At 33.5% G+C, this 27,374-nt stretch overlaps 1 protein-coding gene across 12 annotated transcripts in view; it reads left to right on the top strand.

Moving 5' to 3' along the window:
* Nucleotides 1-27,374, top strand: part of LOC119082642 (chromatin modification-related protein eaf-1-like) — a 269,989-nt gene that overhangs the window by 217,831 nt on the left and 24,784 nt on the right. For 9 of the 12 annotated variants that reach the window (XM_037192213.1, XM_037192214.1, XM_037192215.1 and 6 more), the window contains 3 exons: nucleotides 17,879-18,049; nucleotides 20,426-20,497; nucleotides 23,311-23,496. In XM_037192213.1, coding sequence (XP_037048108.1) covers nucleotides 17,879-18,049; nucleotides 20,426-20,497; nucleotides 23,311-23,496 — 429 coding nt within the window. The remainder of the gene's footprint in view (nucleotides 1-17,878; nucleotides 18,050-20,425; nucleotides 20,498-23,310; nucleotides 23,497-27,374) is intronic. The other 3 variants (XM_037192218.1, XM_037192223.1, XM_037192217.1) reach the window with 2 other exon arrangements.

Below are 27,374 nucleotides of genomic sequence, written 5' to 3'. Positions count from 1 at the left end.
AATTTGGACCCACGGACGTAATGTACTGTTAATGTCCCGAAAATGTAATAGTTTGCAATGATTTGTTGATCATCGACGAAGACTATCGAAACATTCTGAATATTTCGTCCCGAAAATAGATTAAAAGGTACACAACGCCATCGTGTAGCTATTCTTAAAAGTACTGCAGAATGTACTAAATTTAGCAGAAATCACAACCTAAACTGAAAAATCTTTTTTCTTTTCGAATAAATTGAGTGTCATTTGGAAAAAGACACGAAAGTAGTGAGTCTAGGAAATTTGTAAACAATTTTTTGTCAGGACTAGGGATGGGAGACGTTCAAAATTATCGATAATATCAATCGAAAGAAATTATCGATAATCGATGAATCATATCGTTATCGATAATTTAATAATTATCGATAATTATCACAATATCGAAATTCGATAATTATCAAAATATTGATATTTTGATATTTATCTGAAAATTCATGATAATATACCGATATATCGGAATATATCGGTAAATATCGGATTTTCGGACCGAAATATCGATGTATCGAATTATCGATATCTTGATAATTATCAAAATATCAATAATTATCGATTATCGATATTTTTTTGATAATTTTCGATAAAAAAAGTCGATAATTATCGATTATCGATAATTGATAATTATCGATAATCATTTTCATTATCGCCCATGCCTAGTCAGGACTTTATTTCCATTAAGAGTACACAGTAGTCTTAAATTATTGCTCTAAATTATCTCAAAAGTTCATTACAAAATTAACTTTAAATTTTGTGAATTTTTAGTGAAATTTGATGAAATTTAGAGATTCTATCCTCGATATTAGGCCCTGAACTAGCACATCCTCGAAACCCGATTATTTTCCACACAAACCGTATGATGTCTATCTACTAGGTCACATACACGATCCGATGCACCCTCAATTACCTTGATAAACTTATGCTACAATTTATGCTGGAAAATGTTAAAAGTTTTTCGAGACATTATACAAAATGAACAAAAGAAGAAGAAAAAATGAAATTGGTAGAAAGAATAACAGCAGGAGAAAAAACTTTCTTTTTTATTCTTCTACAAAATTGGTCAGGCATGATGATATGGTTTCTTCTCTCAATTCTATTTTGTTGGAGTTTTTTTTTGAAGAAGCAAGCATATTCGTCCAGTCAGGAATAGCTTTTATATGCACACTTTTCTATTGCTCCACTGGGATCAATGAAATTTTCCAGGTAGGGAAAATATACTATGCTACACATGGGAAATATTGAAATTTATATTTATATGTGCAAACTGTTATACTATTTATATCCGAAAACATATTGAAGTTTTGACCATCGGCTAAATGCCCTTATGTTTTAATGGCCAACGGGGTATATGTGCTGGAAAACATTTTGCTATGTTGAAACGATGATGGTAATGGGAAACAGTATAGTGCAAATGGGTTGGAATATGAACGTAGACAATGTTCTCTGTGCACATATGTATACACACACTCGGCATATATATTTCGTATAATATGGATTCGAAACGTAAAATACTTCGATAAATGGGTTATATTTGTTTATACTATCCCCCCCATACATATGAATAGTGATCCGAACAAGGGTACCATGTTTCAGTGCGATGTTTTACATTCGGCAAATTTTTTGTTTTTATTTTTATTTTATGCCGTGGCAAATGTAAACCTCTCGTAAGTGAATGTTTATTTTGCATGAGTTCAATTATAATGCAATATTGTACGTGTCGGTCAGAGAACTTTGTTTAAATAAGTTCTAATTCAAGCTTTTGAGAATCAGCTGTGGAACGAACGATTAGAACGGAACATTACACAAAAGATTTCATTTCATTCGATGATGTCGATTTGATTACGGGCAGGTTTTTTTTCATTTGCTTTGGAAATGTGGCATCACTGAAACGTGACACTCTCTTGTTCCAGGGATTTTTCTTCCGTTTTCACAATACATAAATGGAAATGGAAGGAACGTCAGTCGACAGAAATCTGATCAAAGAATTTTGTAACATTTTACAGTTAATTCAGTGAATTTAGCAGATCTATTACTTCATTTGATCGAAGAATTTTCAACAGAATTTTGAAATGAAATCTACTACGTCAATAGTTGTGCCATGCATTCTGTTATATAAGAGCACATAATTCAGAGCTAATTCCCTATTTTTGTTGTGACGAGTAATTCCATAGTAATTTCTGTAAGAAAAGTGTGAGTTTTCAGTCTTTTTTCGATTGAAAACTTCAACTGTACATATCTCAGTGTGGATGAATTTTAAACCCAATAAGACCCTCTTTGCCCCGGAAGTACATGCAATTACCTTTCTAATGACACCCCACACGACCATGTACGGCTCGTGTAACTGGAGAAATTTTTGTAAGAAAAGTGCAAGTTTTCGGTTTTCGATCACCTCGCACTAGCCACACAAGCTTCGAAGAATTTTTTTGAAAGTGGTCTTGGCTTCTGGGGTCGAATACCTTACTGGGCACATATAAAAAATTCCAATTAAAAATGCGTCCGATTTCGGTCTTCTGTTTTTCAGAAGAATCCCTCTCTACTTGTTCAAAACCCAATAATAAATTCATTCGCTGACCGACCTAATCTATTTCACCTTAACAAAAATGTACATTTCCCACAAACAAAAAATCAATTACCGTCGCTCGCCAAGGAATCACGAACTCCTTTTATTATGTCATTATTCACCAGTCCCATAAAGCTAAGTGTGAGGTTAGGACACAGTAGCAATGAAACAGAATTTCATAGTTGCAATTATTGTAGTTTTATTGGATGAATTGTAATAAAAACGTTTGGTTCGGCGGTCTGTGTACTCAAGTTTCAATAATTTTCGAATAAACTTAATTACTCGGTGCTTCAACCGTGGAAAGAGAAAAAACATAAACGAAATTGATGGATACGAGGCTTAAAATATTGCTGCTACGATTGCCTTGTGTGTATAAAAAGAAAAAAAAAATCGTAAAAAATTCACCCTCCACTTCAAACGAAAACATTGCCAACGAAATAGATTACGAATAAAGTTCGATTCGATATTCAGAATCCCTAACAACCGAATGTCTGAAATAAAACGATAATCAAGATGAAACTATGCACTCACTCGCATATAATAAAGAAAGTAAATGAAGTGGATGTATAATGTAATGTTGTTCGCTGAACACTTGAATTCGAGGCAAAAACAACAACACCTCATAACAATAAAACATGCACATTTAACCCCCGTTATGCAACCCCTAATGTAAAATTGATCTGTTATTGGAAAAGTTTTCCTCCTCTTTTTTTAAAAAAGAAGAAGAAGAAGAAAGAAATCCATTCGACATGTACGATGTGGTGTATATCAATATAGTACATCGATATAGAACACTTGTATACATAATAGTGAATCGACTTCATTTCTCAATTCGTTTTCCTTTTATTCCACAAAATTGTTAAAGAAATCCACAGAAAAAAAAATTATTCGGAAATAAATCACTCTGCCATACAGGAGAGCTTATGCGTTTTGCTATAACCTTCTTTTTTCGAGTATTTTTTTCTTCTTCTTTCATTCTGTGCCTCCCGTCTTTTTGATTTTATTTTATTGAATAATATGTGCTTTCTCATACGTCTCGTTTTTCTCCTTAAGAATGAAATTCGACGGAGAATTATGTCATGTGTTGTTCGAACAGAGTGAATTTATACATGGAAATACGAATCGTGGGACGTATAGATATTTTATTGCAAATCCCGCTGGGCATGGAAATGAATTATTCACCGACGATTGCCAAAATCGAAATAGTTCGCATCTCCCGGACGTATCCAATTTCCAATTTTCCAAAATTTATGTGAAATACATTCGATTCAATGAAAATGCTATGACGTCGTTTATTTGCATGCTACAAATGCTAACCAAAATGTTAGACAGATAGACGGTGTGTATATCTCGCAACATTGAAGACGGTTTGGCAGCAATAAAAGAATTGAAATTTTATTTCGGAATTTTGATAATTACATGGCACATCATCAGTGTTGATGGGTGAGGCGACATAACTACACGGTCAATATCGTCAGGAACGATATTATCGTTTTTTAGACGATAGTATCGTCTAAAAAACGATAGTATCGTTTTTTGGACGATAGTATCGTTTTTTAGACGATAGTATCGTCCAAAAAACGATAGTATCGTTTTTTAGACGATACTATCGTCTAAAAAACGATAATATCGTCTAAAAAAATTTCATCCAGGACGATAATATCGTCTAAAATTATAAATTTTAAAATATTTTCAGGACGATATTATCGTTTTCTTGACGATATTATCGTTTAAAAAAACGATAATATCGTTTTTAAACGATAATATCGTTTTTTTGGACGATACTATCGTTTTTTGGACGATACTATCGTTTTTTTGCTGATACTATCGTTTTTTTGACGATAATATCGTCCTGGATGAAAATATCCGCTGGACGATATTATCGTTATTTTCTTTTTCTGAACAAATTTATCGTTATTTTGGACGATATTATCGTCCTGGTCGATAATTTTTGGGACGATAATATCGTCCAGAAAACGATACTATCGTCCAGACAATATTTTAGAATTTTCCAATTTAGACGATATTATCGTCCTGGATGAAAATTTTTTGGACGATAATATCGTTTTTTTGGACGATAGTATCGTCTAAAAAACGATAATATCGTTTTTTAGACGATACTATCGTCCAAAAAACGATATTATCGTTTTTTTGGATGATACTATCGTCTAAAAACGATATTATCGTTTTTTAGACGATAGTATCGTTTTTTAGATGATAGTATCGTCCAAAAAAACGATAATATCGTTCCTGACGATATTGACGGTGTCGAAATGTCCCGCCACCGTGTTGATGGTGTCATCTTTCAAAGTTTAGACAAATTTACAAATTATTTTAGATTGTTCAGGGTAACGATGATGTTCTGAATACTTCTCGTGCTTCATTAAACTGTTTATGAACTCATATGTACGAATCGTACTTGCGTTATTGCTGCAAAGAATTCTATTTATTGCACGTTGGGTTTGTTGTTGTATTTTAGACAAAGTTGCTTAATATGAATTTGCCTTTAGCTTTTTATGTTCATTTGAAAATAATGAACATTGAATGTCTAGGCGGCTTAGCTGTAAAACTCCCTTCATTTTGGCTTAATCAAATACAGCATTCACTCAATTGGTGCCGTACATTTCTTATATAATTAGGGTAATCGAGGAAAGCTTTTCACCAATAAACATAATAGCTACAACGTCAGCTCCTTTTTGCTTTTCGCAAAATTTACGGTTCATAATACGAAACAATCGTTTATGTTTACGAGATTTTATTTCCATTTTGCTGTGTTCCTATTATTATTTACAACACTCTAAGCACAGGAGACCATTCAATCCATTCCTTCGAACATGTATACATAAAACAAAACCATCTCGAAATGATCACGAAGTAAAATCAACTCAGAAAACGAATGTTGGAAAGAAAGGAGGAAAAAAAAAATTATGAAAGCCGGTAATTGTTGGTGTTAGCCGAAGCACGTACTTTTGTCAATTTCCACATCTAAAACCCAAGAAAACTGAAGTAAATAACTATTAAGGCGATGGTAGAACATCCCCAAAAAAAGCAATTCTATTTGACTCGCATATGGAGAAAGACATGGAACGGAGTCACGGCTTTATGTGGTGATTAGATCTGACAAGGTCATCAGTGGATACGAAGGGTTTTTTTTCCGCTTCTTCTTCTTTACTTCTTTTTACCAGAGACTTTAATACACCACATAGGATAGGATAGCAATGGAGATTTTTATACCCTACACAGAAAATTATACCACACGTTTCGGCTTCTACCAACTGTATTATAAACCGAAATGTGTGGATTTTGGTACACTCTTCGGTGCTGGGAGTGAGAGGTGAAACACATTTTTTCTATTCGATTGAATGTGTAATATGGTCAGAATGATGATGCTTCGAATTATACGGTGGGTGTGATGTCGGTTGAACTTACATCGTTTTCTGTATATGACAAACCATACTCCAAACAATCACCACCACACACATACTCATATGCGTTCACTCACACCGCTTCTAACGTTTAATAAATTTTATAGGGAAACATCTTGAAAATCTTTTCCGCATTTTGGATCTTAATGCAATATCAGAAAGTCTATACACATTGTGGACATGTTCTGGCTCTCCCCCAATTTCAGCATATATACAATAAATGCCTCATGTTATTACACATAGTTCAAAAGGTTTTAGGTTGTGATGATGTTGTCAAACTAATATTAGTGGAAGTTTATGCGAAAAAGTAATATAAAACTAGTCAACAGCTGTGCCAGAATAACTTCTTCTATCTCAATGTCTCTCCACTTGTTCGTGTGATTCTTCTTCCCATCGGTTTTTTTTCCCTTTTCGTTCAATTTATTGCTGATTTTCGTTGTAAGAAATTATGTTGTCGCAGTGTTTTTGTATGAAATATCGAATGAAAACGGATGACGGAAATATCTGATTTCTAAGCGGAAGTTGTTATTAGCAAATGTCAGATCTCATTAAAGAAATTAGAGGCTCGTGGTTTTGGAATATTATATCGACAGATTGCTAATTCGTTGTTGCGAATGTGTGTGTGTACAGTATGTTCGTTATTGTTGCGAATAGAAAACGAAATGTAGGAAGAGTTAGGGATTATAATTGGGGCACTGCACATCAGAGCAATTTACGGATATTTTGGCTTGAAATCATATATGTTTTAATGTTGACTGCTCCTAAGCTGTATTTAAAATGTATGAGTTCAGTCATATCCGTTTTAGATAAGAGTTTACAGTCACAAATCGAAATCTTCAATCTACTATTTCTGTTGCTAAGGCCATTTTCTACACTTTAATGCAAAATCTATTACTTCATTTGTTTGAACATTTTGAAATTCGATTGAATCTGGACCGTCGAATTTTTGATGTTTCATCGGTTAGTGAAAATTAAAATTTTTGTGCAAGAAATTCCATGTACATCAAGGCTTGATCAAGCAGCGGCGTGAGCTGGTTTCAATTTAAGACTCAATCGAATCGAAAAGCCATGTAGAAGAGATTGTTTTTAGCCCCGTACGAAGTACGAAGAGGCTTATAGGATTACGATGCCGTGTGTAATTGATGGAATTCGAAGCAGACGGTAAGGGCAAAGTGTTTGCCTATGTTCATAGATGACGAATCCGCAATAAAAATTTGGGCCGTCTGTCCGTCTGTCTGTCACGTCGATTTCTTGAGTAAATCAAATCCAATTTCCGTGAGTTAGGGCCTTAGAAGTGAAAAGCTACTAGGGCCCTATGTGTATTTTACATAGAACTCAAGTAAATTTAATCCGTTTTTCGTAATTTTTGTTTGATTTGGAAGGTAATCGAACGCCGAATAGAAAGTTGTTGAAAAAAAATTAAATTTGGGTCCTTGGACTAAGGCCGCTACTAGGGCCCTATGTGTATTTTACATACAACTCGAGTACATTTCATCCGTTTTTCGTAATTTTTGTTTCATTTGAAAGATAATCGAACACCGAATAGAATGTTGTTGAATTTGGGTCCTCGGACTAAGGCCGCTACTAGGGCCCTATGTGTATTTTACATATAACTCGAGCAAATTTCATCCGTTTTTCGTATTTTTTGTTTCATTTGGAAGGTAATCAAAGGCCGAATAGAATGTAGTTGAAAAAAAATTAAATTTGGATCCTCGGACTGAGGCCGATACTAGGCCCTATGTGTATTTATACTCAAAAAATTAAAATTTTCATATAACGGCTTACAACAGCATTAGCCCCATTTTTGTGGTAGAATGGGTAAAATTGGGTGCTGCATTTTAAGAAAGATATCGCCAAATCTTCAGGTGATTGGGAAACAAGCGGTCTCCGATTTTAATGAGTGATAGCTCGTTGGATTCGTTTTTCAACTCTAGGATGCTGTACCAGCTGTAGAGCCCTCAGAAAGAAGGAAAAAATTTGCATTTTTGCACCCACTTTTTTTCTAAGACTTCTGTAAGCTTGCAGCACAAAAGTACTGGGTTCATTTATATGTGGGACGATATTAGTTGAGGCCAGCTACATCACCCCATACTCAGTTTCGTGGAACATCGAAGCTGCAGAGAGGCGAACTCTCCGAACATTCACTACATTTTTAGTCGTAACTCTCGTGGATGTACTCGCACCAAGCGGTGCGTATACTCTACCTGTAGCTCTTTCCAAGGCCGACAATCGTACAACATTACAACCATTTAAAATAATTTTTTCTTGAGTTATTGTCGAAAAACTGTTTCCGGTACCCTCTGACATGTCTTCACTTTTGAGCGCTTTTCACAGAAAACAATTTTTTTTAGAAAAAGTGAAAGATACGTGTTTTCTAGAATTGAAAGACGAATCCAATGAGCTATCACTCATTAAAATCGGAGACCGCTTGTTTTTGATTATGGCTGTGTCATTATTGTTTTTTTTTGCGCATTTAAACAAAATAAAAAAGATTTTAAATTTAAAAAAAATGTTAGAACAATCGAAGTAAAAGATCAAAATTTTGATCAACCGTAATCAGTACTAATCGCTTATTTTTGTCGGCGTTATCGGTAACAGATGACTAACTGTTTCGAAAAAGTTGCCACAAAATTGTACTTGTAACTCGTACTGAACGTGGCTCGATTGCAAACCACTTTAATCCAAATTTTGATGGTGCCATTTAAAAATTTCAAATATCCATCACTCTTATCGTATACGAAAATACATCTAAATGGCACAAAAAAATCTTTGACTTTACACAGCCATTACGATTACAAATTCTCATAAAAAAGATTATACAACCACATGGCTTCCCACCTTATGCCATATAATTTCCTGGATTTTTTTTTTCGCTCTCTCGTCGAACCAAAATATCTTTTTCTAATCAAATATCCGAGAATTTTTTATCTATCCATTAAAATCCCTGTCATTGCTTACTTATGCGAATTATAATGTATACACAGTGGTATCCATATATACCTGAGATAGCACTGATTCGCGTTCTTTTGCGCTGCGTACGTGAGGGTAAAATACGCATATCAAAAAAAACCGTTCAATGTATTGATTTTGATATTCAGTTTTTTTTGTTGTTGTTGTCTTGTTCATTTTGTGAACCGAAAATAGATTTTCCAAGCTACATTACACACACCGGAACCACCCCATAATCCGCATAGCACCAAATAAAAACTCTTGTAGTTTGGTTAAACTTGTTATGTATGATAGTGTGTATCCCGAACAACTGACTACACTCGTGCCACTGTTCAAAAAAAAAAGATAATAAAAAAACACAATGTCTCGACCCATCCTACTATGTCAAACTATAAAAAGAATTGATTTATCAAGCAAAAAAAATAAAGTTTTTTTTTATTGGATGTATGAATTTTTATTGTTGGCAGTTCTTGTCTGTGTTTGTTTGTTTTAAGTATTTTTTTGTTCGACTTTTTTTTCGTGATTTTTTTTTCTATTTTCATATTTCTCGGAAAATTTTCTTTTCAATTTTGTGCTTACAATTTATTGGATTTGGATCTGAAATCGGATATATGTTATGAAAAGGCGGCACATATTTTTGACCTTGTAGAGAAACGGCTAGTCATCTGCTATCAACAGCGACGACAAGATGAATCCTTTGTCCTTTGCAACATAATTAAATGTCATTTTGTCTTTAGACTGTCGGAGCTCGGAATGAATGTGCTCTGGCTAGTGTTTTTCTATCATTTTCTACAAGCTGAAAATGTTCAATTATAACAGTGCTTAACACAACACGTGCCCATTTTTTTCTCCCCGACAAATAAAGCTCATTCTTCAAGGCTTCAATATTTCATCGTACTGTCACTTAGACGAATACGAACATCATCTTTGCGTAATCGAAAAAAGAATGAACTGATAGCCTTGACAATTCTCTGTTTTCCTTCTTTTGCTCAGTTTTTTTCTTTAGTAAATCGACGTGAATCCAACGGATAGACTGAAACACAAGGGCAAAATGTTTATCAAATTGAGTGAAAATAAGGATAAATTGAATTTGACTTGGTTTGTTTAAGCAACACAAGATCATGGCAAAAATATATGTGGGGACATCTCGAATATATATGAAAAATTCTTGAATAATTTACGATATGATATATAATCGGCAAATGGTGGGGGGGGGAGAATGTGTGGTAAATATATTTTTGATGTGGGTTTGACAATCTTCACAAGTTTGGACTTATAACTTTAATGCATTAATGTTGAAGTTATCGCAACTGTTATGGATAAAGAATTTGATACTTTTGATAAATCGACGTTTTCCGCTGAGGCAAACTTTTCGAACGCTAATTATGTCGTGAGCAGAACCACTGTCAATACAGGGGGCATAATTTTGAGTAAATTATTTTCCCCCAATTTTCCACCATTTTCTGCAACTAGAATATTTACTAAAATAATTTGGTTCAGTTTGGACGTGCTCATCTGTGTCAATATTCAATTACCATTATTTTTCACTCCAATCAGAATTAAGCCGGTCGACCACTATTGTATGTGTATGCATGTGGGCATAATGTTAAAATAATAAATTTATAACCAGGAAACCTTTCCTAACCTGCAAATTCGCCTTTTACTTGTTACTAATAAATGATGTGCACATGGCTGGTGTGGCCGTACAAACACTAAACCCGATACCAAAGGGTATATTATGCAGAGACGATAAAACAATTTCCTAAGGTCATTCTTAATTAAAAATGCAACACTCCATAAATGTAAATATTTACTGGATATACTCTCGGGCGTAGTGACCATAATATTTATTTATGAATGCTGTTATTGCTGGGCAGGACGATGTAAGTTTATGTTATGGTTATAATTTATTGTATAGCGTGTGCATTTAAAACGTGTATAGGTTTGTTACCGTTACAAGGTGGTTGAGTTAGGGTTTGCATTCAATTGGTATGGTACCGATTTCACACTAAACTTGTTAGTTCAATTATAAATTGAACTATGCCTATTGAATTATGGCTGGTAACCTTTAACAAACTGCGTAATCTATTACTTCCAAGGTTTAAGATTTTTTCTTGTGTTTGGTACAAAATCTATTACTTCATAGCTTTCCATTTAGAACTAGCCTTTTACAGACTAGAAGCATATCACGAATATAATTATCAGGTCTGTTACTTCTATTGATCTAAACATTTTCAAGATTTTTAAACAAAATCTGTTACTTCATTTGTTAACGGAAATTTTGCTCTACAAAACCTCGGCAATCGTTTTTATTTGTCGTCTCTACCGATAACAGATGACAGTGTGGTCCATAGAATGTCTTTGATTTGATAATGGAATAATTAGATGACCCCTATCAAACTGCCATTTAGAACTAGCCTCTTACAGACTAGAAGCATATCACGAATATAATTATCGGGTCTGTTACTTCTATTGATCTAAACATTTTCAACAGTTTTAAACAAAATCTGTTACTTCATTTGTTAACGGAAATTTTGCTCTACAAAACCTCGGCAATCGTTTTTATTTGTCGTCTCTACCGATAACTGATGACAGTGTGGTCCATAGAATCCTTTTGAAAATGGAATAATTACTTCACAATGATGACCCCCATCAAACTGTTCGTACATCACCGCTTTCATAGCATGTTTTTTTATGATTGCTTGTATGCCAACAGTTGACGCGAATTCTAATCTACTGCTATTGATTGTCTCGTCTCATTTACTCGGCAAGCCAATTACATTTTGTGCAAAGTCAGAAAACTATCCGATCCGCAATAACGTTTTTCTTGTTTGTTATCTGAGTCTGATATTGATTTTAGCTGAACGATTTCATTAAAATCGTTTCGATACACGCAAGATGTTATTGACTTATAACCAAATAAGTTAATCTGTTCCATAATGTTTTCCATTGTATCGTATCTGTAGCCATTTCACTGACTCCATTCAGCTTCCACTGTGTTGTCATTTTAACCGCATAAAATGCCAAAAATAACCGAATTTATCGACCCATTAAAATATAACCCAAAATTTATCTCAATTGTTTTTCATTGTCTCGCAGTCTTCTCTCTCGTCTGTAACATGTCATGCTTAATGTTCTCGTGTATATGGATATATAAAGGCAAACAACTGAATATTCAAAAGAAAACTTCCCAATCTCGAAAATACAATTTCGCTGAAACGTTTTCTTTACACAGAAAATTGTGTGTCTGTCTATAGTCATAGAGATACTGTATTTACCCACACAAAGTGGTGACCCGCCCAGTTGACTATTACCATTCCTAATATAGATTTATCGTGTTTTATAAACCCTCGCACAATGTGGACGTATTGAAAGTTGGGCGAAAATTTTCGATGTAATCACAAAGCAAACAGTTGCTTATACGTGCTTTTATTTATACAATTTTTTTTTCTTTCGTCCTCTCCTACATTCGTTCGTTCGTTCATTCTTTCAAAGCTCTATATTTACACATTCTTATCCACCACCACCACACACCATCATTGCCATCATCTTGGAGTTTCTTTTCGGGAAAAACTTCTCTGCTATCAATATAAGCTCCATAGCATAGCAGTTGATACACCGAACAACATTTGGAAAGGGATAATTTTGTGTTATTGACAACGGTATAAACACTACTATTTTGTGATATAGTATGATAGCGACGACGACAACTTGGATATAAATTCATATGGGAAAAAAGGAAGAGTAAAAATGGGAAATAAATGAAAATCTTCCGAACATTAGAACGTATGAGTCAGACTCACCGATAGTCGTATGTGTAATAGGTATGGATTGGAATGAGGCATTCATGTATACCACTGATCGTCAGTGATGTAGTATAACTGTTTTTGTTGTTGACTGTCTGAACATTACAGGAAAACATGAAGGCAATCATCACAGCCACAGTTAGCCAAGTGTTGAAGTTAGAGGTGGGTCTAACCTTTATTCATTAAGGTCTTACATCTATAACTAATACGGTTCTTGCTGTTGGACATGTTGTTTGGACGATTTGCTGGTAAATTACAAACATTTTGAGATTGTCAGCAGGAAATATGTTTTATTCGGCGATGATTGGCAATTTTGGGATGGATGAATTAGCCATTTTGTTACTGAAGCACTTTGTGTGTTATTAGTCACTTAGATAGGCTCCCTTAACAATAACTGTCATTTCGTCACCTTGGACCCATCCAAAAGGGACAAAGGACATCAACTTGAGGCTCACTAAGTGTGACCCGCATAACCAAGTTAATGGAAAATACCGAAAATCGTACGGACCGGACATCCTTCATAGATTTGCTTTAACATCTGGAAAGTGATAATTTTGACAAGAAAACAGCGCTTTCGCAACGCATTGCATAACTTGTCACACCCTAGAGTGTGTGCAAACGCACAAGACATCCATAATTCACTATTCCGTTTGCCTTGATCCAATTATCGTGATACGTGTCACATCGTTTCGTCGATAATACCATTGACAAAAAAGGCTAAACGGGATAAAGCTCCTCTCAATTCCCTTACTCTTTTACAACCTATAACGTCGTTAAATAAATTTTATAGTCAGCCTAATAACAATCATTCGTGCAACCATTTATATACTATTCTCCTTGTTGTAATGAAAGTGCTAACTGTCTAAGAACAAATTATATGGCTTTAGGTAAATGGTCGCCAAGTGACCTATTACGTGGTTTAGTTACGTTGCTATTTTCATATATGATTATGCTTTTGGTAGTTAACTTTTGTGTGTATAGAAACTCTGTGTTACAAGTTAAGATTTCACTTTTTATGGTTGTTTGTGGCACTTTTATTTCAGTGATTTGTCTGCAGGAAATGGAATTAAAGATTTATTCAAATCCGATTCCAGAAGCATAAAACGAAACTTATTTACTGTTATCTTTAGCAGTTTATTTTACCCTTACTATGTCACAGAAAGAATTTATAATCAATCAACGTCCACTGTTGAACGAGTCATTGCACGTCTTTTTTCCGTAAAACTTTTTTTTTCTTTCACAATTTTTGTAATGAAAAATCTCCTCATCCTCAGCGCTACAGTATCGGAACTTTATAAACAGACGAGATTCTATAGCGCTACGTATAGATTGTACGTACCTACAGAACGATTTCATTCTATGCGTTTGCAAATTTATTTTCTCTGTGAAAATTGTCATTAAAAATTTAAAATGGGTTTTAAATGTTATATACCTTTAGCCATGGGAAAGCTGTTCGAAATGAATATTTAATAGGAAATTTTACTCCACTTTGAAAACCTATTCTTAATGGTCAAACGTTGGTGAATATTTGGTTGGTGGGTTTATATCCGAGCTGAGCTGAATTTATAATGGACCCGTTACGTATACAGTGTGTTTGTTTACGGTCAATTTGAGAATATCTTTCTCAATAATTACGTAGTTGAGTGAATCTTTATGATGTATTTGGTTAGAAAGTGCCTGCGTTTCAATTTCATTCTCCGGGATCTTGCATTTATTCGTTCATGTGTCGACTAATTTAGTCATGAAAGTTTGTGGTTCATTGTCACATCAATGTCGCAATGTTACATCAATGTCGCAATGTTACATCAATGTCGCAATGTTACATCAATGTCGCAATGTTACATCAATGTCGCAATTTTAATTTGATATATAAACCGGCAAGTGTACCGCGGTGTAATAATGGTGTCTCTTCTTTAGTTGAAAGTTTTAACTGGCGTTCTATATAAAATCTTGTACTTCATTCTGTTAAACATGTAATTTTGTCTCTTCACCACAAAATATTGACAAAATACTCCATGTTCACTGTACGGCCGAGTAGCCAGATAAGAGCTCACTCCAAGAGACCTAGCTCACGCTCCGGAGAACATAATTTCAAAAACTTTTTCCCTGATTGGTACGGTCAATACCTATCTAATAATGCTAAAACAGACGAAATATGTTCAAATGTGGCCGACCTACAAGCAAAAACTGCTTGCCGCCCTGTGCCTGTTCCACACCAAGGGGTCTAACTCACGAGTCGGTCATCCGATTTCCATAAACTTTTTTTTTGTCGATCGGTATTGTAAAAACCTTTTATTTGACGTATCAGTTACAAGTGTAACGTTTGAATGTCCGGAGATATCTTCGAAAAACCGTAAAGCACTTATTGGGCCACAGCTCGGGAGGGGTCGATCCAAAATCACTCATCTTCGAACTTAGCCTGTCTTTTGACATTACCAAACGGGAAAAAAAAGAATTTTCAAAATCGGATGCGTTTTACTCAAGTTATCGTGCAGACGGACAGACGGACATTTTTTTTCACTGATTTGGCATCTCTAGACAACCACAATAGGTTTCCCCTTACTCAGGGAGTCCAATTCGACGTGTTACGGATGTATCCGTAAACGCATAAGACCCCAGTACTTCGTACGGGTCTAATGACAAGACTAATTTGGTATAAAATCTATTATATCCGTCGTTTCAACTGTCGTTTAATACAAAATCTATTACTTCATTGGTTTTCAAACACTTCGCTAGATAAGACCACATTAACCTGAGCTCATGGCGTATTCCTGTCGTTTCCGTCAGTAACAAATGTTTAGTGATCTGACAAGAGTTTTATCCGAACTATACCTCTTTCGCTCTTGATTAACTTTTAAAAGATAGAACGTAATTACTCTTCGTTTGTTTAATTTGTTGATGCTCATCAATATCTGTATAATTCTCAATTGTTTCTCGTTGATTAGAAAGTAACAATTTGACTTAAATTCAGATAAATCGACGGAACACTTACCCGTTAGAAAAAAGCCACAATCATTCGATTAAAGAAAACTACTAGCTCGAAAAAGCATAGTAATGTACAGAACGTTTCCATTCATCATGATCTCCAAATTTCTCAGTTGCTTTGGAAAAGCCACTAAAAAGAAATTGATTTAACTTTCATAGTCTATTTATCAGATGATGTCTCCTTGCTAAACTTAACTTCTTCGATAGAATTTATAACTAAATCTACTCTATTCAAACATTCTAAAACATCACGTTCTCTTATTTATACAAAACTCAGATCTTATTACAAAAATTTCTCCGTTTTTTTTTTTCTGTATTCACAACTCAGGTTTTTCCTTTCGAACTTTTGCAAATGTACCATCACAATTTCCCAAATACTTAAGATACAGAAAAAAAAAGCTTGATACGATAAGAGTTTTAAAACTCATACGTGACATTTATATTTATCCCAACGAAAATCTTTTTCTTCCTGGGGACGGATTAAATATTTATATTCGTATATACATTCGCATGAAACGGATACACAATGGGTAGTGGAGACATGGGTGCACGGGACCAAATACATTATATACCTCAAATAAGTTGCTGGAACAATTTTCGATGCGATTGAATGGACATTTTCATTTTATACGAATTTTTTGTCCCTTCTTGCCATCATCCTTTCTTCGGTCATATGTGAGCCCTGTGTGTTTTCATGTTGAGCTTTTTTGTGTGTATATTCCTTTTTGTAAACTGTACGTCAGCCATAAAACATGAATCGATTAGATTTATCGGTTTTTATGTATGCTTGCTACATGCAACGATATTCGTTTCTCATGTGTTGTTAACATGTAATTTATGTTTTTAGGTGAACAAGGATGCAAGTCGTTGATGAATTTTAAAATTGTATAAGTTATGGAGAATGGTTATGGTGTGAAGTATGTTGCTATTGAGATACATGGCTGATAAGGTCGTCCTGAAAGGTTAAAAATGAAAAAAAAAATCATTTTACTTATAATTCACTAAGCATATACATGTGGTTTTGCAATAAGTCAAAAATAAAAATCATTTTGCTTGTACTTCACTAAACATATACAAGTGGTTTTGTATTAGTTAAGTCAGAAATACAATAAAATATTTCTAGGTTTACCAATGTCACCTTGAAAAGTATGTGTTGACTTACAAAAAAAATTGCTTGGTTACAATAATTGACACAACGAATTCGCCTCATTTTTTTCGCCAAATTTCTCTTTCTCTATATAATCCATTATCTCTCTGGGAATAAAATAAGCAAAAAGAAACTTCAGGAAAAAGAAAAACTAAAAAAAGCCATCCTGATAGCTCAGCAAGTCACAATCCACTTAATATCTATCATTGAAGAAGAACTCATTCTTCCTCTTCCCTTCGATATGTTTCGATTTGCAACGCGAATCGGATTGAAAGAAAATTCGTATTTGCTTTATTTGTAAATAAAAGGTGAAAGAAGTACATTGTTATTGGAATGGAAGAGTGGGTGTGTATATCACAACATATATTCCACCGATTTGAAACCAACCGCCCCCTTTTTTCTTTGTATCGATATATATATATATATATATGGATGGATATACCATTATACCATACGCCGTAACGTTTTTCCTAATGAAGCTTTATATTCGAGATAATTGCATTAGCTCATTGAGAAGTATTGCTGACGTGAATGCAGGGTTTTGTATTATTGTGGAAAATTGCTTTATAAATAGATGGAAATACATTGAATGTTCGTATATTTAATGTGCAATTAAGTCTTAGTTGGCGGTGTGTTTAATATAAAGGTAAATAATATATAAAACAAACAGACGGTTTAGAGGTTCTCGCTGTTAGGTTGAATCGGTTTTAGTTTGTCAGATTAATAAGCAAAGTGTGTAATCGAATGGTGTGGGGTGTTTGCTTGATACAAAGAGAGGGATGAGTCATTAAACTGTACGGCGTTCAGAAGGAGAAAACAGTCTCCCCTCATGAATCACTTGCTGTCGATAATAATTAAACCGAAATAAGATACCGATTACGATTTACTGCCGTTTATTCATTCATTAAAATTTATTGAATAACCCCCACCACAACGGTATACCTTTAATAATAAGTTTTTCTCTTTTGTTTTGCAGGGTCGATGCAATCGTGAAAAGCCTCCATGCAAATATTTTCATCCACCACAGCACTTAAAAGATCAATTATTGATCAATGGAAGAAATCATCTTGCCTTGAAGAATGCGTTAATGCAACAAATGGGTATTGCACCTGGACAGCCAGTTCTGCCCGGTCAAGTACCAACAGTGGTAAGTTAAAATTGTTGCATCGCTGTCAATGGTTTTGAATTTACATTTTATTTTTTACTTTTGGTTTAGATTTAGTTTCCCTTTACATACAATTGTTGATCTTATTGTAATCAAATTTATATGGGACACTCGCATTACTCGTTTTTATTAAAAAAAAAAAGACGAAAAAGAAACATTTTTATTGTGTTCCTATTGCTGCTTGTTATTCTGTTTATTTCGTTTTTGCACCGACCTACCGAATGATTTAATCAACTTTAAAATCGGAGCTGAACGTTTCAATTTTAATTAGCTGTCAGTTTATAAGCAGAGTCGTTGATCATCTATCAATTAATTGAAAAAATATTTTTTTAAAAAGGTCGGTTAGATGAACAGAACAGATGTGTGTTGTGACGATTAACTTGTGTAAAGAAGAGCGCAAGGTCTATTTTATGGGTCTAAAGGGATGAAGTTCGATTCCTAAACGTTGTCAAGCACTCACACCAACTGTACGATTGAGTTGCCACATAAGTGTGGGTTCAAAACGCAGTGGCAGACAGCAGGGCTTAGTATTCAGAATTTATTCTTAAAAATTATCAGATTTGATTATCAGAACTCCATCCGATTGAACAGTTGTGAATCAAGAAAAGTTGTGCGTAGAGCACATGCTAGAAAATACATTGTTGGGATCCACCGGTATTCTACTATTAAACGCCTGTAATATAGCACAGATGACGCTGGGTTTGTCTTACAGATTACCACTAGCACAGTAAGATCATTTCAGTAATGATATTTGCACATAAAGTGGAATCATAATCAGCGAAACTCTTAAAATTACTATAATAGGGCTCCTAAAACTTCATGTGGTGTTAGGACTAGGGATGGGAGGCGTTCAAAATTATCGATAATTGATTAATCATATCGTTATCGATAATTTAATAATTATCGATAATTATCAAAATATCGATATTTTGATATTTATCTGAAAATTCATGATAATATACCGATATATCGGAATATATCGATAAATATCGGATTTTCGGACCGAAATATCGATATATCGAATTATCGATATCTTGATAATTATCAAAATATCAATAATTATCGATTATCGATATTTTTTTGATAATTTTCGATAAAAATAGTCGATAATTATCGATTATCGATAATCGATAATTATCGATAATTATTATCATTAATATCATTAATTGCCTAGTTAGGACAGATTTTAGGCCTTCTAGTCGTTAAATCTGTGACTTCTTTTGTTTGAATCATCGCTGAGTTTCTAGTGCGAAATCTTTTACTTCAATAGTTTTGAAACGAATTTTGGCATATCACAGATCAATATAAAGAGATCACGGCTTATTTTGTCGTGGTTGTCGATAACAGATGACTAGACGTTTATAAACGATTTGTGAACGAAATAACGTTTAGAAAAACACGAGAAATGGTAGTATGACTGCAAACGAATATCTTAACTGTTACTGGAAGCACCTGTGCACCAAAACGTGATTACAGCTGATAGTAAAATATGTGATGCTATTATAATGTCTTATTTGCAAGCGGGTTAAACTGAACTTCACACGTTGTTCTGATTCGAATTGTACGCAAAAATTCTGCTTAGAAATACTGACGACTAATTAAAGTCATAATTATTCGCGAGCTTTTAAAAATTTTATAATTTGGTTTTCACCATTCTTGTTTTGCTGTTTTTTTATAATTTCTCTTTTTGCAAATAATTTTTGTTTTTATTTAGATTACTGATAGCAACATACATTTAGATGCAGTTTCGTTAATATATTCGTCCCGTTTTTATTTGACGTATATGTTTACTAAAATGTACATTTGAATCGTTGGTTTAATATCGAAAATAATTGTATTGAAAACTGTTGCGTCATATTGATTGTGGCTTAGTCGGTAACAAATTCACTGGTGAATCAGAAAATAATACACTAACGAAATATGTTGCAACTATTCATTCATTTATGCAACATTTTGTTGACAAATTTCTACCGTTTTTCATCATCGAACATTAACACGATCATGTCTTCAATGTCTTCGGGGGAAAAAAATACGAAAATTCGTTACAGCTGTTGTCAGTCATTTTTGTGTAGAAGTTTACTTCAGCTGTACAATCCAGCTGGTACGTTTTCCTATGCGAGCTTTGCTTAGACGATTTTACCACAACGATGCGTGTTCATTATGACTATTATACCTTTATAAGCACGTTACTAAGAATGTGTAGGAATACTTATCAGCTGTTGTATACGTATAAACTTCGACACAAAATTGAATGCCTTTCACTGTAATTTATACTTTTTTTTATAATTTTATTATTACTACTCTTTAATATAACCACTGGCTTGACTTGGTGTTGTGTTTTTTTTGTTTTTTATTGAGGATATCCAGAACGGAAGCACGACAGTATCACCTCTGGGATTCTCTCTGACTTTTGGATCACAGCCAGTAATGGTAAATTTATATTTTTCTATCGAAAATTTATTAAAACAGAACAAAAAACCAACAAATTTAAATCAAAAAAATCTAAACTTTTTTGATCGCTTCAGTTTTTTTTATCATTCCTGATTTAAATCCTTCCGACCAATAATTTTGTGCGCTTTTTTAAGATGAGATTTTTTTTTCGGCGCACTGTAAGACAATGAGCGCGTTTGATCGTACAATACGATCGCAGACCATGATCTACAAAATTTATTTTCACAAAAAATTTCAATTAAAACAAAAATGAAAATCTTTCGTTTTCTTTCGGCTACTCAATATTGTGGTAACTAAATCTCATTTTAATTTTGTGTCTTGTTAGACTTATTTGCATGCTTTGAGTTATTTTTTCTTGTAACTAATGTCGTTCATGTTTTGATATGCATGCTTTCAGGTAATAATTATTGTAAGTTCCTCCGTCTTATTATTTTGGCAACGGAAACAAATTAACTGAACGATTTTTTGGCGGTTCAACTAATCGACCAAAGGAAGCTTCGTTTCAATTTCATTTGTGCTAAAACCTCGAGTGAAACGATTTATTTAAAAAAAAAGCATATCCGCTCCAAATTTTTGCAGGATATACACTGGAGCAGTCGTTAGGTCCATTGTGCTAAAAAAAAAACAATGAAAAAACTGAAAACACACACATTAAAAGAAATGTTAAAATTCTCATGCTCTACATTTCGAAACAGACGGACGAGAAGTAAAAGGACCCATTACACCGAATTGAAATACGACAAGCACATCACCAGAATTATTATCAAATCTGTTACTTCTTTTGTTTAAAGTATCATTATGCGTTTGACGCAAAATCTTGTACTTCGATTGTTTTACCATTCGTTTTTGTAAATAAGGCCACATTAGCCTGAGGTCATCACTTGTTTTTGTAGTTTTATGTCGATAACAGGTGACATAGCCAAATTCAAAATTTTTGTGATAGAGCGAATATATGGCATGGAATATCATTCTTTCGGCTACATGCATATAATAATCTATGTCATCGAGTTGCTCATTCTACCACAGCCGGGAGGCGCTGCTTATCCTTTCTGTGGTTCTCCGTTGTAGGCTCTGATAATGAAGTAAACTTTTGATTGGAGGGATTCTTTTGAAAAACAGCCTACCGAAATCGGACGCATTTTCCAGTGGACTTTTTTATATGTGCCTAGAAAGGACTTCGACCCTAGAAGCCAAAACCACTCTCAAAAAAATTCTTCGAAGCTTTTATGGCTGGTGAAAGATGATCGAAAGCCGAAAATTTGCACTTTTCTTACAAAAATTTCTCCAGCTACACGAGCCGTACAGGGTCGTGTGGGGTGTCATTAGAACGGTAATTGCATGTGCTAATGGGAAAAATAGGGTCTTGTTGGGTTTAAAATTCATCCACACTGAGATATGTGCTGTTGAAGTTTTCAACCGAGAAAAGACTGACAACTTGCACTTTTCTTGCAGAAATTTCTCGAGGTACATGAAACGTACATAGTCGTGTGGGGTGTCATTTGAAAGGTAATTGCATGTACTTTTAGGAAAAATAGAGCTTACAGAAGTTTGGTAGCATCTTCGATGCAATATAAGCACTTAAACATTTCAACTTCACATAACTCATCGAAGATGCTACCAAACTTCTGTAAGCTCTATTTTTCCTAAAAGTACATGCAATTACCTTTCAAATGACACCCCCACACGACTATGTACGTTTCATGTATCTCGAGAAATTTCTGTAAGAAAAGTGCAAGTTGTCAGTCTTTTTTCGGTTGAAAACTTCAACTGCACATATCTCAGTGTGGATGAATTTTAAACCCAACAAGACCCTATTTTTCCCATTAGCACATGCAATTACCTTTCTAATGACACCCCACACGACCCTGTACGGCTCGTGTAACTGGAGAAATTTTTGTAAGAAAAGTGCATGTTTTCAGTTTTCGATCACCTCCCACTAGCCACACAAGATTCGAAGAATTTTTTTGAAAGTGGTTTAAGGTTCTAGGGACCAATACCAATTCAGGCACATATAAAAAAGTCCAATGGAAAATGCGTCCGATTTCAAGATTCTGTTTTTCAAAAGAATCCCTCTTGAGACAACTTTGACATTATTATGCTAATGAGTGGACTGTACAAAACGTTATTTTCATGAACTACATGCGTCCAAACCGCAACAGTTCTTTTCGCCGTCGAGTTTATTTGCGATGGAACGAAGTATTTTTCGAAATAATTAATTTTTTCAAATTAAATTAAGTTCACAATGTGAAAATGTTCAATTCAAATGCATATATGAGTCATGAGTCCCAGCGGAGCGGTACATACAAATGGAAAATTTTCATTAACACATTTAGAGTAAATCAAAATTGAAATCAGAAATGTTAATTTGATTATCCAAACAGACGGGCAACGCTGTATACTACTACACCACACACAATATAATATTAAATTCATACAGACATGCCACACGCACTAAATGTATCCGTCTGCATTATCACATCACCATTACATTTGATACACACCCTCACCTAACGTTACATTCACAACAATTGCTTTAAAATTTGGTTATATTCACAACTTCCATCCATTTGTATGCATTAACTTCATGTGTATATTGTGTATACGGTACGTTCATACCGTACCATATTGTATAATATATCCGTTCTTCATGTTATACTTTATATATATTAAGCGCATTTGTTCGCCATATCTATATATCCAACTAGCCATTACAAAATCAATACATATAATTGAATAACACACAGCCTTTAAACCTTATAACTTAATTGATATGCGTTTATAACTCTCCGTAGGCCACAAATCCCTACTTGACTGGTATGCCAACAAACACGTACAGTCCCTATTTTGCACCCGGACATTTAGTGCCTGCATTGTTAGGTCCAGATCCATCATCGGTTGCATCACCACTTAGTCATGCCGTTGTACCACAGGGCGTTCAAGTGGCACAACAAAAAATTCCCCGTTCCGATAGATTAGAGGTAAGTGGTGCTCGCATTTATAAACACAATTTTCTTTCGAATTTATTTTTCCAACCAAAAAACAAATTTTTTTCTTTAAATATTTTTAAGGCTTATGAAATGTACAAATTCAAAAACAAAAAATTTAATCGAAGAAAATAGTTTGAAAACAAAATTATTTTTAAAAGAATTTAAAACAAAAAATCTTAACCAAAAAAGCTTGAATTTCTAATCAACCACAAGTTCATTAAATTAATCAGAGTTTATATATATATTACCATGTCTTGCTGCAGTTTAAAATTAACAGTGCAACATAATTATATCTGCATCGAATTATGTTTAATAATTTTATTCATACAAAATTTACTTGGTTTTAATCAACAAATGAAGTTCGACGCAGCAGAAAAAAAAACCGTTTCCCTTCCATTACGTAAATTATGTAATTATTTTGTTGTGTTCAAAATATTTATTCAAAAGTTTAAGGTAACTCGAACAGCACGAACTTCGTTGCCTGATTAAAAAAATGTAAAAAAAAATATTTCAAGCTTTTATTTTATAGCTTGCACGATTGTTATACTTTTTTAAAGTTTTTTTTTTATTTAAAATAATAATTTATATAGTCGGAGACGTTACGTCGGCGTTGGGTCGAAAAAAAAACATTAAGTTGTTGGTTTTTCTAACGAAGGCAGTGTTTTAATTATTCCAAACGACAAAAGGTTAAAATGATTGACCACAGCGAATACAATGGTGTTAGGTTAGAGTTTCGAGATTTAAGAATTTCTTAGTTACTTAATGTATGCGACACGACATCAGCGCTTAAGTTCAATGTATGCGAAATCTATAACCGAAATTGGATAAGCTGCAATTCAGTTAGGATGAGTAGTTCGTTCTACGTTCCACAAGCTTTAAAAAAATGATTACAATTTGTACTGACGTCATACAATTGCACTTCAACGTTTTATTTTCAAATTAAATCAGAATGTATGGAGCTTAGCCCTACATGGTTTAAGATACGCATCTATCCTAGCAAATGTAGACCTTCCGCATTGTTTAAAACCTTTCTGATACACTAGTGGTATCATTGATTGAATTAGTAGAACCTACGTAAGACGTTTGTTAATCATTCTTGGAATTCTTTATAAATACCTGGGTGCTGTTTCGATGGACCGATAATAGAAAATTTGAGTGCCAAAATCAGTGACAATTTTTTTTTTAATTCCGAGGATTTTGTCTGTTAAGTTTTTAGAATTTTCCGGATTTTTTCTCAGTTTTCAATTTAATTTTTTTTAAGAGTTTCCACTTTTCAGTGTATATTTCTACGCTTATCAGCCTCTCGTGTTTTCCATGATCTTGAAGATTAAACCACGGTTGGCAACTAAGAAATTATTGCATTTAATTAATGTGACAATGTTGCTGTCCAGATCTTATTATTGGGGATTTTTTTCAAGAATTCTCACCACATTTAAGAATTTTTAGGAATTTTCAAGAGTAAAATTGGAAAAAGTACTTTAAATTCTTGAAAATAATAAATTTAAGAACTTTTGAGAAAGAATTCTTAAAAATTCATAAATTTCTCAAATTTAGGATTTTTCATAATTTTCTAGAATTAAAAAAAAAATGATATTCCGAGAAGAAGCCCTGCGCTGTGAACGTTCAAAAATGTTAAATCTACTACTTCGTTTGTATAAAGTATCGCTCCGAGTCTAGTGCAAAATCGTTTACTTCAATTATTTTGGCAAACACTTTCCTTTCCTTTTTGTCGCTGTTGATAACATATGGGAAAATGTCATGGTTTTCTTTTTGATGGGGGTTTAAACTCAAAAGAAATTATTCCTTGTCAAATATAGACTGGAAAATTTGAACGTTGTGAACCGTAATATTTCTGACGATTGACACTTTTTTTGTTGTTCTTTGTTCATTTTATTATTTATTCATTAATTTTATTTATTTCATTTTTTTTTCTGTATATTTATTTAGCTGCTGTGCTATTTTATGTATGTTACAGATTATTATAATTAATTCTCAATTATGAGTAAACATTAATTAAAAACAGAGAGAATATTTAAAATTTATCATTGATCAACATTAAAAATAAATACAAAAAATTGGTTATAAAAATATCATTTTCTCGTTATTTAAAAACAAAAAATTATTAATAAAAAAAAGGAGAATTACACACAAATGTATAAATTGAGTCAATATTTAAATTTACTTAAACAGAAATAAAAAAAATTGCCATGTACGAGGAATCATACAAAAAAAAATCTCTGCATATCCTCACACACAACATTCCATTTTATTTTATTTCATTTCATTTGTGAGTTAGCATTTTATAATTCAGTATTTGAAATTTAAAAAAAACTTTTTTTTTTTTAAATAAATGCAAACGAAAACAAAAAAAGAAGATTATTATTGGAATAGCAAACAAATCGATGATGCGATTTAAATATTTGCCAGTTTTTAAATACATTACCGATGTTTGCTAATAAATCATTCGGTCAACGAAATTTTTCAAATTCGACTTTAGTCTAATGTGCGAATCTAATTGTATATGTTTCAAATTGACTCATTGTTTGTACGTATATTCCTCTTTAATTCATGTCTAATGCCGAATGAATATTAACATTGTAGATGTATGCTAGAGTATACGGTTAACCCATAATACAATCAACACCGAATGGTGGACTCACCACCACACAACGGTATGCGAATAATAGCTAATGCAACATTTACATAAAATATGTCCTGTTCTGTTACAGTCGAAGGGTGTGCAGGTCCGTTGGACTCTAAAAATAGTAATGGAATTCACATATTGTGAAAATCTTTAGAAGAACTCAAAGTTAGGTTAAAGGATCCTTAGGAGCTATACCATTCAGGAACCACTTGCGACAATGTAACACAGTTCTGACTTGATAGCTGCATTTATACACTTTAAAAATGGACAGTTATATTTATCGTTGTATTTGAAATCTCTTACTTCGTTTGTTCAAAGTGTTGCTCAGCAGTTGGTGCAAAATCTTTTACTTCATTTTCTTAACTCATTTTGCTAGATATAAAATGGAACTATCAAAAGCCGATTGCTTATTTTTATCGTTCCTTTATCGATAGCAGATGTCTAGGCTACATATAAGGCATCATTAAAACTTTGGCGGTTATTTGTATCTCTCTTTTTCAAATTTCTCCTTTTTATAATAGTTCTAATCCGCGGATTAAAAATTATTCATTTCAATTCGCAAATGGTTTTGCATTGCTTTAATTGCATTGCAAATTGCGTTTTTTTTTCCATTGAAACAAAAATATGAAAACATGTCCGCATTTATATGACTTCTTTCCCCGCAGCGAGGTTTTGTTTATTTATTTTCAGAAAATAAACAGAAAATGGAATTTTATCCTAAAGTCAATATAATGGCATAGCAACAGTTTGAGGATATTAAAAATCATTTTTATTATTGAAATCTGCTTAGCACCACAATAGTTTAAAATGAGTTTTGGTGCAATGAAATTGCAGGATATGGTTTCGTAAAAACGGATAGTTCTCTGGCAAAAAAGGAGTGGTGAGCTAACTCTTTGTGAGTGCTATACGCTTGTACCTTCAGCACAATGAGTCAGTGTGATTACTTGTCTAAAAACATTTAATCATGTCTCTCAGATAGACTTCAATCTTTCATAGACGGCAAGCATCATGCAACATCTATTCCTTCTATTGTTCGATATTCTTTTCAACAAATTGTTGCAAAATCTTTTACTTCGTTAGTTTTCACTCTCTTTGTACCATATTTTGCTGGAGCTCAATGCCTATTTATGGAGTAACAACTGTAACATCTTCTCAACTTACACTTGAACAATAACATCATTTGATATGAAAACAGTCGGACAGGAACAACTTTCAAAACTAGAGA

Source organism: Bradysia coprophila, unplaced genomic scaffold (assembly GCF_014529535.1).
Source record: "Bradysia coprophila strain Holo2 unplaced genomic scaffold, BU_Bcop_v1 contig_476, whole genome shotgun sequence".
NCBI classification, from domain to species: Eukaryota; Metazoa; Arthropoda; class Insecta; order Diptera; family Sciaridae; genus Bradysia; species Bradysia coprophila.
Note: the sequence above shows the minus strand (reverse complement) of the source record. Positions and strands in the feature narration are given on the sequence as shown.